Below are 14,963 nucleotides of genomic sequence, written 5' to 3'. Positions count from 1 at the left end.
ACACAGCTATGTTAGCATAATATAAACAAGCTAACTTTTTTTCCACTCGATAAAAGTTAACGTGAGTGTTCTCGGTGGTCAGGAACAAATGTAATCGCATGGCAGGATGCTGTAAAAGGACCAAACTTCAGCCAGGAGAACAACTGAGATAATCCATCCACAATACGAGGTTAGTCATTCATATACTGCTGCATGGGCTGGGCTGTAGTTACATCCTAAGGGTTTAAAAACTGAGCTTAAATAAATGATTAGCGGTAATAAAAGCCGAGGGAGGTCAACAGTGATCACTGACTGTTTTAGGAGCTTTTTGAGATTAAATAGAAGAAAATACAAAACATTAAACATGTTAACAACACAAAAGCCGTATTAAACGCAGACTACTTTAGGCCCGGAAGTAGGATTCGTCACGTCATCACTTAACGACTGGATAGACGAAACAGAGCTACATAAAAACCTACATTCTTGCATTGTAATTCCTCTTAGTATATTTTAAACTTTTATCAGACTCTTCCAGGTCAGTGTATAGTTTGTGCTAACTTTTGGTTTTGTTAACTGTTATTTGCAAATCATGCCTTTACCTATGGGTGGAATGGCATACTATGTGAATTATAATGACCTTTGACCTGAAGCAACGTCATTAGTTGTGTTTTGCAATGTGAAGTTTTTTATGAAATACAGTATATGAAACTTTTTCTCACAATTTTTCTTTTCATATTAGCCAGTACTCTGTTTAAAGTAGTTGGTATATTTAACGTATACTTTCACAGTATCATCAATATATGTGCCCAAATTTTGGACAGTAATTTTTTAGGATAATTGTAGATTATTGATCAGAAAATGTTCTCAAAAATGTTGATATGAGATAAAATGAAATAACTGTAAAAATTTGAAGGCCCTATATATATATATGATAATCTAATGCAATCGAACTAAATGCCAATCATTTCAGTGAAATGATCCAAAAATACATCTGGAAAAATTCAAATCAGCAGCAGCGTCTCCAAAACAGAAACAATGGCCTGATTGCTTCTCTAACACAGACGCCTTTCAACCAGACCATTGTTTCTGTCAAAGAGATGCCGCTGCTCATTTGAAAAAGTCAAATGAGAAACTATTTACAGAAACAATTTAAATGAGAAACATTTGAATTAAAAAACAAACAAACACCAAAACGGAAACAATTCAAACAGCAGCGGTGTCTTTTCTTCAGAAAACATAGAAAACAAACATTGTTTCACTACAACAAATGGCTTTCAAACATTTTTGAGGTGCGCTGATGAAAATAAGTCTCTCAGGTCTTAAGGTTAGAAATCATCTTAATTTACACAAAATGCCTTTCTGTCATTTGAAATAAATGCTTAAGAAACGAAACACCCGTAGGTAAAGGTATGATGCAAATAACAGTTACCACATTAATCTAAGATGTTATGTAAAATCATTCATGATCGAAGACAAACACTCATCAAATCCAAATTTAATATGTACAAGAAAGAAAAGCAGAATCATCAATGACTCATAATGTGATGCTAAAAAAACTTAAAAAATAATCACAATAAATAATCCACAGAAGTGTTTGTATTTGTTAAGACTTCGTGTAATTTTAGCATCTTCTTCTTCTTCTACCAAAACCAATGAAAACCAGCCAATCAATGACAGCCTGTTATTTGCATCGCAGGACTCTGAAACGGGGAGGATTTCTGGTACTCAGGTTATAAGACTGCCCAGCTGACTGTCTGCATTAGGACCTTTGGAGCATCACAGTACGTATACAGCTTCATTTTACTTTGTAACTTTACATAACTTTCAAAAAAACTCCCACTGATATTCTGTGTATAAATTAAAATCATGTTAACATGTGAGTCTCATTTTCTGCAGGTTTGTGGAGACAAAATGAGACCTCTGATTGGCCTTTTCCTCATCGCCGTCTCCATGGCATTGGCTGGTAACTGTTTCTCTGTTCTTTTGTCCATCTCTGTGCAAGTTTGTAATTATGTCATTATTTACTTTTTATTGTTTATCTCATTTTCTATTTTTCTTTATATGGTTTTCTTGTCATTCAGGCTCTCAGTGGCTTTTAAACAGTGATGTCAATAATTTTCATTTTTAAGAGCTCATTAAATTTGTGTGATGTCAGTTAAAACACAGAACTAACAGCAACAAACACATTTATGTACATAAACAGTGGACATAAAGAGGCGCCTCTGAGCTCTCGTGGGAAAGTTAAACACATGCAGTTTGTTGCAGCTGAGTGTTTTGAACCTTTCAAAGGTCACAGGCCAAACCAACTTTATTTATAAAGTGCTCTAAGAACAGCAAGTTCTGACCAAAGTGCTTAACATTACGAAGAGAATAAAAATTATGAATTAGTTCATACAATTTAATTACAATTAATTCGTTTACAATTTCATCAACACAAAAGACAACTCTGTTTGCCTCTCAGGGAGTGTTCCCATTAAGACCCTGGTATTCTCCACTGCGACGAGCACCAGTTATGTTGAGATGATCCCTCAAAGGCCGATGAACCTGACTGCGTTCACTCTGTGCATGCGAGTGGCCACGGAGCTCAGCGGCCAGCGAGAGATCATCCTCTTTGCATACCGGACTGGAAGCTACGATGAGCTGAATGTGTGGCGTGAACTGGATGGAAGGTAGGACATCTCAAAGTCAACAGCATCTACACTGTGAGCTTTACAAAAACAATATCAACCAAATTTGATCTTATTGGTCCTGGTGTAAAATTGTTTTGATTCAAATGTAGTAAAATTATGATTTTTCATGAAGCTGCCTGTGTGCTAAGACTTTCATGACTAAAGGACGTATGATTGTTTGTGTGTGCAGACTGTCCTTTTACATGGCTGGAGGTGGTGTTTTATTTAAAGCCCCTGAGCTCGGAGCCCTGCAGACCCACCTGTGTGTCACCTGGGATTCCACTTCAGGTTTAGCTGCCCTCTTCCTGGACGGAAAGAGGAGCTTATCCAAAATCTACAGGAAGGGTCACACTGTCAGCCCAGGAGGCAGGGTTATCCTGGGACAAGATCCAGATTCTTTCCTGGGTTCTTTTGATGAGCAGCAGAGTTTTGTTGGTGAGATCTGTGATGTGAACATGTGGGACGTTGTTCTGGCAGATAGCGTGATCCAAGGCATGTTTGCAGGGAAGAGAGTAGCAAGAGGAAATGTTTTTGACTGGGAAAGCACAGAGCCGAGAATTAACGGGGACGTCGAGGTCGCCATTCGTGAGCTGTACTTATAATGCTCACCCACAGGAAAACCCCATTCTGCTGTATGAAATAATGGCTATTAATCAAACTGTGTGTCAATATCACTAACGTTACTTTAAGTTTTTAGAAAACAAACATGTCCTGACATCACCTGTTTTTAATTATATATTAAATACTCAACACAGATTCATATTGTTCTAGATTATTCTTATCACTTACTTGTACTTACTTTTAATCACACTGTCATAGTCCCATTGTTGTGTTATGAGAGTTTTTAGAGCTTTTCTGTCAGTTATTTCCATGCATTGAGTTCTTTTAGTTTCCTTCCCCAGTCTCAGTCTAACGTTGCTACATGTGGGTTTGTGTCTAACCGCTGCATTCGTTATTTGTCTTCATTTTTACTACCCCTCCTGTCACCTGTGTCTACTTACCCTACTCACCCTTGTATGTGTGCCATCTTCCCCTCACACTTTTTGTTTTAACGTCTGTGACGATATCTTGTATGTTTTCTCTCCATGCACTTGTGGATTTGGTTTCGTAAAAACTTTTACGTTTTCCTTTGTAGACTTGTGCCATCAGCTTATTAAAGATTGTCCTATTAAACCCTGCTGCCTCCTGTGTCTGCATTTCAATCCTCAGCTTTACACTCCATACAGCTGAAATAATATGCAGCTTGTGACATCGGCATATTTTATCACCAGGGGCTTAAAAAATTAACGAGACAACACAGTGTCACTGAGAACGCTGACTTCACGGTCTTCAGGCTCATAAGTATCTCTGTTCTGATATGGTGTTTTTCTATAGTACTGGAGAACTCAAAGCACTCAGTGGCACACAGAAAAACTTGAACAAAAACACAAACACTGCGGGACCCAGGACCGTGACATTTTTCATTATAAAGCAAAAACCCCTCGATGTAATTTTTATTTTAGTGACAGAGCGCAAATATTTCCTTGCAGTTTTAAGTAAAATTTATATGATGTGATGAAACATTTTAAGACAAGTATATCAAGTTGAACTGTAGTAATGCTCTAGCAATATTATGGCATTATTAAACAATGTAAAGTTAGTATTACCTGTAGCTATTTCAGTGTTTATACTTATTAAATACACATGATGTATTTATATGTAATAATATTATAATTCAATAACTTTTACTTTTTATGGGTGGGATATTGTGTTATTACATGATAATAGTACTCTTCAGCAGTTTTAAACCTGATTAATTTTATTGCAGCAGTGTTTGAATATATAATTATGTAATTTTGTTTTCACACATACCTTCTATTTAACATGAAAAATCCACAGAAATACACCAAACTTTAACTTACCACCTTGTGAAAGTACATCAGTTTTCAGTACTATAATTATGGGAAATTACTGTATGTTTTGGCACTACAACAGCTGGAATATGACAGGTTTTCTTGTTTTTTAAACGTTGTTTTACAGAGTACGTTTGCAACATTAATAACAGTAGTCTGAGGAGCTTGGAAAGAAAAGCGTCTGGACTTCTTTAAGTTGTTTGAAGACGTTTCACCTTCATCCGAGAAGCTTCTTCAGTTCTAGGGTCAAATGGTGGAGAGTCCCAGAGTTAAGCTCTGTGGGAGTGTCCCCCCCCCGAGAGGACCCCCTGATGATCATCTACCTAATCACATGAGCCAAAAACAGGTGTGGGTCACAATCAGCCAGAGTTTCAGGTGAGCTCATTGTGAAACCTGGCCCCACCCTATCATGTGATTTCCTGAGGTCAGATGGCCCAGGATGTGAGTGGGCGTTAAGGTGTCTGATGGCAGACAGTTGGTGTCGTAAACCCCCGCCTCTGTTCAAAGATGGTCGCTCACAGTGGACATAGATGCTTCTTTCACTCCTCTTTCAAACCATCTGTCCTCTCTGTCCAAAATGTGAACATTGGCATCCTTGAAAGAGTGACCTTTGACCTTTAGATGAGGTGGCTCTTCTATGTTGTGCCATGCGTTTATGAACTGATTCTTTGGTTTCTCCAGTGTAGAGGTGTGAGCATTCCTTGCTTCACTGCACAGCATATACAACGTTGTTTAGTTTGTGTTGGGGAGTTTTGACTTTGGGTTTCTCTGATAAACATGAATTGATCCGAGAAACTCAGGATAGTCTTCTCCAAGCACGACATCCCAGCTTTTATTTAGAAACACAAGAACGCAAACACTGATGATCAGGAGCAAACAATCCCAAAACTAGTAAACTCGGGGAAATGTGCAACAAGGAAACACAAAACCATGAGGGCAAACACCATAAACAAAAAAGTGTGGAGTTTTAACATAAATCCGAAGTTGAAACCAAAAGGACGTTGTGAAGTCACAAAACGCAGAATGAACCTAAAGATTGACCCAGAACTAAAGCCATGAAATATAACCAAAAGAAACTTGAAAATACAAAACTAAACACCAACAGTACGAAACCACGATCCAAACACAATCAAAAAAATTCTAAACTAGAGAAAACCTAAAAGTCAGAAAAACTCGAAGCCCTCGATCCAGGGACCCTGACAGCAGTCATAATACAGAGTAAAATTACAGATTATAAAGGTGACATTTTGACACACCTTTGCTACAATCATTCCATGTGCTATGGTACATAGATGATTGTAGCATTGTATGCATATTTGTTTGTTCCATATCTCCTGCATGTATACTGAGAGGTTTGTTAGAATATAGTAATATAATTCAGGGAACCACATTTTAATCATGCTGCATCAGTCTGAAAAGTTCAAATGAGCATCAGTGTCTCATTTACAGGAAGAATTCAAATAAGAAACATTTGAATTGCAAAAAAATACAACAGAAACAATTCAAATGAGCAGCAGTTTCTCTTCTGCAGAAACTATTGTCTGCTTTTCTCTTTGATAGAAATCAAAGACACGCTCGTGCTCATTTGCAAAATTCAAATAACCATCAGTGCGTTGTGAACAGAAAGAATTCAAATCAGAATTTATTTTTTAAATATTCCCTTTGAAATAAATGGCTAATAAATAAAACACCCACAGGTAAAGGCATGGTTTGCAAAAAACAGTTAGAACTTTAATCTAAATGACCTTTAACTACAGAACTCTGTAATTTTAGCAGCTGCTTCTACCAGTACCAGTGAACACCAAAGCCTGAAACCAGTAAGGAAGTTTAGAGAGCTGCAGAGATGTTATTTGCGTAGCAAGAATCTGAAATGGGGAGAGTTCAGTCACAGCTCAGTCGTCTGTCTGCAGCAGGATCTTTGTAGCAGCTCAGTATGTATACAGCTTCCTTTTATTTTGTAACTTCATATGACTTTTTAATAATCAATGCTGTGTACAAATGTTAGATTGCATTAACACATGAAAATATCTCGAAGGAGTCTGATTTTCTGCAGGTTTGTCAAAATAAAATGAGACCTCCAGTCATCCTTTTCCTCATGACAGCATTGGCCGGTAACTGTATACCTCTCCATGTCGTCCTCTTGTGCACATTTTGAGTTATTTGTAAACTTAAAATGCATTTATCTGGTATTCAGGCTTTCAGTGGGAGAAAACACAGCTTTTAAACAGTGATTTCAGTGACCTTCATTTTAAGAATTCGTTAAATTTGTGTGACACCTCTGTTTTTCCCCTGCCTGTCAACTTAGTTATACCATCTAATTATTTTTATACAGAAAAACACAGTTTTACCACAGTTTCTTTTTTAAACCATTTCAAAGTTTTAGTAATGTTTTTATTAATTTTCCTGCCTCTCAGGGAGTGTTCCCATCAAGACCTTGGTTTTCCCCACTGAGTCATGCACCAGTTTTGCTGAGATGATGCCTCAGAAGCCGCTGAACCTGACTGCGTTCACTCTGTGCATGCGAGTGGCCACGGAGCTCAGCGGCCAGCGAGCGATCATCCTCTTTGCATACCGGACTGGAAACTACGATGAGCTGAATGTGTGGCGTGAACTGGATGGAAGGTAGGACATCTCAAAGTCAGCATCTACACTGTGAGCTTCCCCCAAAAATAATATCAACCAAATCTGAAAAGTTCCCACTCACGTATTTCATGTACACTAACTTTATTCTGTTAATGGAGGCATGCTGGGATAGACTCCAGGCCTTCACGGCCCTGATAATGTTCAGCATAAGAGAATGGATTGGTTTCAACAGAATGTGTCAAAATGAAAATTACAGATGGATTTCTCCTGTACTTACAAATCTATGAAGGAAAAACAGCCCACAGCATGACCTCCCATTATGTGGTTTATTAAATATACTGAAGTTATTGTGGAGCACAGTCGGGGGTCAGGTGGTTTTTACAGTGGCCCTGAGAGGCCAAACGGACCGCAACTTCAGAAAACACCAGCAATAAGAAAAATGCTGCAGAAGCAGACAAAACACAACGCAAATAGGAAAAAACAGATTTCCAAAAGCACAAGGGAAGTGTTTCTGGGGAGACGATAACCAGAGGGACCAGTTGCAAGAACCAAAATATGCTAAGAATTGTACTGGGAGACACTTAAAAGAAGTGGAGGATCTATCAGTTTTGTGAGGTAAGTGTGTTAGCCTAACTATTAGTTATTTGAATCATGAGATTAAAACACACTTACCCAGCATGTTTTGGTTTCTACAACTGGTCCGTCAGGTTATTGTCTCCCCAGAAACACTTCCCTTGTGCTTTTGGAGATTTGTTTTTTCCTATTTCTGTTGTGTTTTGTGTGGTTTTGCAGCATTTTTCTTATTGCTGGTGTTTTCTTAAGTTGCAGTCCGTTTGGCCTCTGAGGGCCACTGTAGGGTTTTACATTAAGCTGCCTGCGTGCAGACTTATAATGATTGTTTGTGTGTGCAGACTGTCCTTTTACATGGCTGGAGATGGTGTTTCATTTAAAGCCCCTGAGCTCGGAGCCCTGCAGACCCACCTGTGTGTCACCTGGGATTCCACTTCAGGTTTAGCTGCCCTCTTCCTGGATGGCAAGAGGAGCTTATCCAAAATCTACAGGAAGGGTCACACTGTCAGCCCAGGAGGCAGGGTTATCCTGGGACAAGATCCAGATTTTTATCTGGGTGATTTTGATAAACATCAGAGTTTTGTTGGTGAAATCTGTGATGTGAATATGTGGGACGTTGTTCTGGCAGATAGCGTGATACAAGGCATGTTTGCAGGGGAGAGAGAACCAAGAGGAGATGTTTTTGACTGGGAAAGCACAGAGCTGAGAATTAACGGGGACGTAGAGGTCGCCATTCGTGAGCTGTACACTCCTGAAGCTGACGTGTGAGGACTCACAGTGTTTATGATGTTTTTCACGCGGGCTGGACCACAGTAGCGTTCACGGTTTGTTTGTTTTTTTCTTTTTGAATAGCATGGCCTTAAATGACTCTGTATTTATTTATTTTTTTACGTGTATTGACACTTGTTACTTATGTTTTAATTAAAGATTCTGTTCATTGATTTACTGATTGATATGTTTCCCTGATGGCCAATTAACATCAATCAGAGAGCTCATTTTCATTTTACGTTGTGGGACACACAGAGCCCACTTTGAACTTAAGTGTCCAGACCAGTGAAACCACATAATAAATGGGTAAAATTACAAAAAAGTGCAGCTGTTTCATTGCCAAGACTGTGTAATGTGTAATTATAAAATATTAATTCACAGAAAATTGTTGTCATTGTTTATCTATTGCTTAATTACTTTCTGAATTTCAGTGGCAGGGAGGAGTCTTTATCAACAGGAGAAGCTGGAAACCAGAATACAAGTAAAAATCTAAAAACTAAAAAATAAAATTTTATTTATATAGCATCTTTCTAGATAAAAAGATCACAAAGTGTTTCGCGAAGGGATGACAGAGTATAAAACAGAGTCTTTGCAAGGCCTGATTCTGGCCCCCGAGCTGTATGTTGGACATCCCACCCAGTAAGATGCTTTCCCAGTAAGCAGAGTACACTTAAACAAACCCTCTGTAATATACTGTTCGTATTGCTCCCTCTTGTGGTCTTCTTAAGTTTTATAAAACATGAAAAGTTTTGTCTACTTTCGAGCTATGTTTATAGTTTATTTCTTTATCATTTCAATTTCGTGTTGGGTTTTTTTGTTTGGTCTGATTTTCTTTTGTAATACTGTTCGACAACTTCAAGGATAGCATTTTGTTTCCCCACCCCAAAAAACACAGTTGGTACATTCCAGTTTAACAGGCACGGACGGGGTTCGAACCCGCGATCTTCGGTTTACGAGACCGACGCCTTACCACTTGGCCACCGCGCCTGGTAATATAAAACTTGCAGTATCTGTCAATTTCAAGGTACAGCGTCAACGTGTGACGTAAGTGCTGAGATTTCATTTGACCGTTTCACTGACGGAGAAGAATCACGATTCCGAACTCCATCCAAAATCTGTTCAGTTTTGGCTTTCTCATCATCAACACGCAAATGCACGTCATATTATAAAAGCCAAGGACGGAAATTCTTTAAAACTGAGATAAAATATCCTGACAACATCATGTATGAAGCCGAGTGTCCCAGTCGAAGGCATTGCTGATAAAGACTGCCTCAGGTTATGGTTTATAGGCTACATTTTTGAGTCTGTGCGAAGTAAGAAAATTCGTTATGTTTCTGAATGGAGTTTGGAGTTTCTTCACGACCTCACACACGCGATGAAAGGGTGTCTTCAAGGGAAACGCACCCGGAAGCAGATGAAGTGGCTCACGACAGATGGGATTTCACACTTTCCTTTTTAACCGCTAACTGTAGAGTCAGCATGATGATGTGAAAGACTCCTGTACATGTATGGCACGGAGGAAGGGCTGTCTGATCCTCGAGTAATGCTGTGAGTAATGGCGCCTCTTTAAAAGAATCAAAGCTAGCTTTAGCTTGCTGGTAAAGCGATAGCTTGTTAGCTAGCAGGGGAGAAGTTTGTGTGCAAGGTGCATTATTTTCAGTCTGCTGCATGTGCGCTCCTTGTGAGATTTTACTGACAGGGCCATTATCACGTCTTTGTAGTATTATTTATGTTTTGTGTAATACATCAACGAATTATGTGTTCAATGGGGCATGGAACAACCTGGAAAACCTGGAAAAGCCATTGGATTACATGATTAATGTTTCGAAAAGAATATTAAAACCAGGAAATTTACTTCGTATTACAGTAGTTATCTAAATAAAATGGACAGAGGGAGATTTATATTTGTTAGATCACCAGATCCCAAATCTGTGTTTAAGGCATTATCCAATGAGCACCGATGCTTCAAATGAGCAAAATTCACTAAATCGTCTTACTGTTTGATTCAGTGTGAGGTGACCTGTGACCGAGCCTAGAAAGTGTTTACAGAGTTTTCCCATAGACTTGCATAGGACTGGGACTCTTTGTGCAACCAAAGGTGTCGCCCCCTGGTGTCGTTTAAAAAGAAGGTTTAACAGGTTTAATGCACTTCCACTGGCTTCACCTTTCAAACCTGGAAGCTACAACCATCTCCTACTGTCTCTGTGATGTAATATCTGACCTGAGCTCCAGGAGCACTGAATCACCGAATGTTTTAAATAATCATGTAAACCTGCTTCTAGACCGTGTGTAAAACATCAGAGCCTCTTTTCTTAGCATTTAGGGAATTATTGTGGCTCTAGCCAAATTCCTGTTGGTCATTTCACTCAGTTTTAAAAAAAACAACCTTTTTTTTAAAACAGCCTGGAACTTCTTTGGGTGCTGTGCCATGAATACAAGCCTTCACTGCAGAGGTATTATAAGCAGTAATGATATAGGACATGGTTTTGTTTTCACCTGGATAGTCTGTCTCTGTGTCTTATGGCAAATTATGGGGCTGCAGGAGGTTTTCAGACCTTTGGCATGAATTGCTAAATGTCGGTTTGACAGATCTGGTCAACACAACTGTGCAAAAGACAGTAGCCTTTATTTTGCAGGTGTGTTGTTGAACACACCTGTCGAAATCAGTCAAAGGCCGGTGTGGTACTGACATAATCATGTAACAATAGTGGCTCACAGGTCAGAATATCAACATGTTAATGGTTGTCATGGTTGGTGTGCAGGAGTGGATCTACAGGGGTGGCACGGGGTGACCCCTAAAATAATCTCTTGCCTCTAGTTTTGCATATGAAAATGTTGCTTATTAAAATAAGATAGTATTAACAGTTTGAACATAGCCACAGTTAACATTGAATATAATTTCTAAAACTGAATATATTACATAGTGTTATTCCCCCTCCACACACACAATAGCAATAGCCCCTCTTGCTCAGATCTTTGCGGACCTGCTCGCAGTGTGTCGCTGGCGCTCTCAACATTTCTGCCCATGTGCGTTCAGCTCTTTCTGTACACCGTTCTATTTGTGCCACAAAACCAACCAATCACAGACTTGAATGCAAAAAAAATCTGATTAGCTGTTTTGGTGTCCAATCAGCTCGGTAGCTACTGTAGCTAAACTGGGGCTGCTATTGTGTGTGTATATGGATAATAGCAAACACTGAAGTACATTTTTTTTGCACGCAGCAAAGAATTTGTTCCCCTCAAAATGCAACACTTGTACTGGCAAATTGTTTTTACGTGCGCTCAATTTTTTTTAAAATTTTTTTTACATGCGCTCAGAATAGTGGCACAAAAATGACGCCATACATCACAGGCACGTCAGATCTGAAGAGTGATACACCTCCTGCTGTCAGGCCTGCAGGGTTTAGGCCGGCGGTGTTGTCCTCTCCTCTGTGCCTAAGTTTTTAAAATTTACAATTTATATTTTCATTTCAAGTTATGAAAATCTTTCACAAAACATGTTCGTGGCTGTTACAGTAAAAACGATAACTTTTTTCTCCTCGATTTTTATGTTTTTGTGTGATTTCAGATCAGTTGTGTTAATGAAAAAATAACTGTAAATTCAGACACGTGAGATTGTGCTGAAAATAATGATACCAAACAAACCAAAGTTATACCCTGGAGCCCAGAGGCTTAACCCAATAAATAATGAAAGGTTAGGTTTCAATTTTTGGTGAAAAACGTGTTCATGACAGTGCAGATTTCAGTCTTTTTGTGTAAATTTAAGCATGTAACAATTTGATTATTTCTAATAAAAAAATAATATATAAAAAAATATATAAAATATAAAAATAATATAGAAATGATAAAAAAAGGGTGTGATACTTAGTAATAGTATAAATCTATATATTACATAAAATCAAAATGTTTAAGTATCTTGGCTAAAGAAAATTATTAAGTTATAAACTATATTTATATGAAACATTTGCATACTTACTGCATTTGATGCATTATAACCTTATATAATGCATATTACTGGATGGTGGTGTGACCCCATGACAGACGAGTTCGTGGACAGCCTGTTCTGATGTTCAGCTGAAACTGGTTTCACCATATATCCCATCGCATCAGGTGAAAGAGCACAAAAAGGCCTCCGATATACGCTATGTCGTATAATCTGTGCATGTAGAGGGAAAAGTGTTGCAATAAAACGATTGAAATGTAGTTTTTCAAAATCAGAATAAAGGAAAATTTGGACACAGTGTAACTACAGGAGAAAGCTTTGTCATAAAACGGTGCCATCAGAAGATTTCAGAACACAGGTTCGGTCATCAGAAGTTCAAAGTTTTGTGACTTGTTTAAATGTTAATCAACGTTTTTACAATAGAGACCTTTGAGACGATTTTTATTTGAATGCCGTTCTTTGACCTTTTTTTTTTTTTATGAATTACATAAAAAACATGGGACCAGTCACTACTGGGAATCATGGCCCGTTATTCCCAGTCGAGCTGCATGTTTTGAAATCATTTCGTAGAGGCTCTCAAAGCTGCAGAATGAGTTATGCATCAAAATTCAGCATAGAAGAAGTCGTGTGCTTCAGTGCTTTGCATTGACCCACTTACATTTAAATCATCAAGTTAAAACTGTCTGAAACATGAACCTGTATTATTATAATAATAATAATAATAATAATAATTATTATCTATTTTTTATTGAATGCAGAAATGTTTTATAATGTTAAATCTTATTATAATATTATTATTTTATTTCTCCATGAGTCCATATTGATAACATAGTGTGCATCGTGTTTCAGCAGTGCTGCATCTTTTATACCATCAATGATATGAAACCAGGGCTTCCTGCACTAACACGTGTGATATTCTGATCAGAACAAACTGATTTGGTGTTTTTGGTTTTTTTTTTAAGGGTTTCATCTTGTATCTGAATTATTTACGTGTTGTTCCCATGTTCCAGTCTGTAACAGAGTCTGATCTACAGCTGAGCCTCCATCCTCCTGCTTAGCCATGCCGTTGGTGGTGGATGCTGTGTGGGCGCTGTGGAGCATCACAGCCGGCGTCTACGACTACTTCCACACCAGTGCCATGGAGGAGAGGATCCACACACTGGAGAACGTCCTCTCCATCCACCAGTTTGTGATTGCAGGCCTGTCAGCAGGCCTCATTCTGCTCATGACCTACATACTGTTGAGAAAACACTAAAACCGTCCTCACCCGAAGGACAAGCACCCACTAGAGGTCGTTTGCCTGAGGGATGGCATGTTTGGTGACAGTCAGGATGTCCCAGATGAAGTCGGGAGGACTGATGGGCTCCTAAGTCTGACCAACAAAGCTCCACCGGGACATGCTTTCTGAAACCTGGTGCACTTTGGGTAGTGGCTGCTTGGTTGGTTTGTCTGTTTGCTGCTTTGTTTAAATGTTAAATTATCCTGCTAAAAGAAACATAACAGCTTCTCAAGGCGAATTTGCACTCTGTTTACCTGAACATGAAGGACTTCATTGTTTAGGTGTAACGAAGGAGTTAAAATGAAGTTATTGTCGGTTTTAAAAGGGAAGAAGCCCAGAATGACTGTGATCACTGCTACATTTTTAACACTGTTGTGTGAAAAATCACACCATAATTAACTCGATCAGTTCTTCTTTTGTGCTTCCAAATGAATCATGTTATTTGTTAAGACAAATAATCTGAGATGCATCCAAATTGCCCGTTAATCTTTACATCTTCTAGCTCCATCTTCATGACTTATAAATGGTGGCAATGTCTGAATGAGACACGTGATATTGTGGACTAATTAGGGGCCCCTCCTCACTGATCCGAGCCAGAATTACACGTGTGAGACATCAGGTGCACTACTCAGTTTAGGAGATGGTGTCAGTGGTTTGTTCAGTTTCTCGTGTCAGAATACTTTTTTGTAGATGATTTGAACCCTCGGACCGTCACAGGGAGTCTATGGTCAAAATCAGCTGCGGAAAGCACACAGGAAGAGAAGTCTTTCGCTAAAAAGTCAACAGTGAGGGGATTACCCAACGCTAATAAGGTTGTGACAGTGAAGTGGACTTATTCTGCTTATGCAAAGTTACTCTAATTGAATAGCTTTGCATGATTCACAGCTCAACATACGCTCTGATCCAACCCTGAAGTTCATCTTCTGTCTAAAATGAGATGTTTTAGCCCCTCCCCCTTTAATCCAATACAACTTTATTTAACCCAACTTTCTTTTTGGTCTCAGTCACACAAACCGGCCACCAACCACCTGGCAACCTCCAGACGCTGGGGAAAAATGTCTATTTCCTGAATTCACTGGGTTGCCTTAGGTTGATGGCTGTTGTCAGTTGAAATCAGTTGCAAAGAAACCCTGTCGAGATGCTTTGGTCACTAGCTGCAGACTAAAAGCACAACTTTTAGTTTGGAGGCATCGGTCTCTGTTACTGGTTTCTGTTTCACTAACCAAAGTAAATGTGGACGGAGGAACAGTAACATCAGCCTGGGTTTTGACTTTCATTGA

The 14,963-nt window shown here is 38.8% G+C and overlaps 2 protein-coding genes and 1 non-coding gene across 3 annotated transcripts; 2 read left to right on the top strand and 1 right to left on the bottom strand.

Moving 5' to 3' along the window:
* The first annotated feature begins 1,673 nt into the window (after nucleotides 1-1,673).
* LOC120740079 (pentraxin fusion protein-like) lies at nucleotides 1,674-3,842 on the top strand. Its single transcript, XM_040042193.1, has 4 exons — nucleotides 1,674-1,760; nucleotides 1,876-1,942; nucleotides 2,441-2,648; nucleotides 2,839-3,842. Exons 2-4 carry the CDS (start codon nucleotides 1,891-1,893, stop codon nucleotides 3,248-3,250), a joined length of 672 nt encoding a protein of 223 aa, XP_039898127.1. The 5' UTR covers nucleotides 1,674-1,760; nucleotides 1,876-1,890; the 3' UTR covers nucleotides 3,251-3,842.
* Nucleotides 3,843-6,440: 2,598 nt separating this feature from the next.
* On the top strand, nucleotides 6,441-8,801 carry LOC120740073 (pentraxin fusion protein-like). The gene is made up of 4 exons (XM_040042180.1): nucleotides 6,441-6,471; nucleotides 6,576-6,651; nucleotides 6,955-7,162; nucleotides 8,035-8,801. Exons 2-4 carry the CDS (start codon nucleotides 6,609-6,611, stop codon nucleotides 8,459-8,461), a joined length of 678 nt encoding a protein of 225 aa, XP_039898114.1. The 5' UTR covers nucleotides 6,441-6,471; nucleotides 6,576-6,608; the 3' UTR covers nucleotides 8,462-8,801.
* A 575-nt stretch (nucleotides 8,802-9,376) lies between these two features.
* Nucleotides 9,377-9,448, bottom strand: trnat-cgu. Its single transcript has one exon. It is a non-coding gene; the product is annotated as a tRNA-Thr (tRNA).
* Between the last annotated feature and the right edge of the window lie 5,515 nt (nucleotides 9,449-14,963).

Source organism: Simochromis diagramma, unplaced genomic scaffold (genome assembly GCF_900408965.1).
Source record: "Simochromis diagramma unplaced genomic scaffold, fSimDia1.1 OVJJ01000321.1, whole genome shotgun sequence".
In the NCBI taxonomy this organism is placed as follows: domain Eukaryota; kingdom Metazoa; phylum Chordata; class Actinopteri; order Cichliformes; family Cichlidae; genus Simochromis; species Simochromis diagramma.
This window is presented reverse-complemented; position numbering and strand designations above follow the sequence as displayed.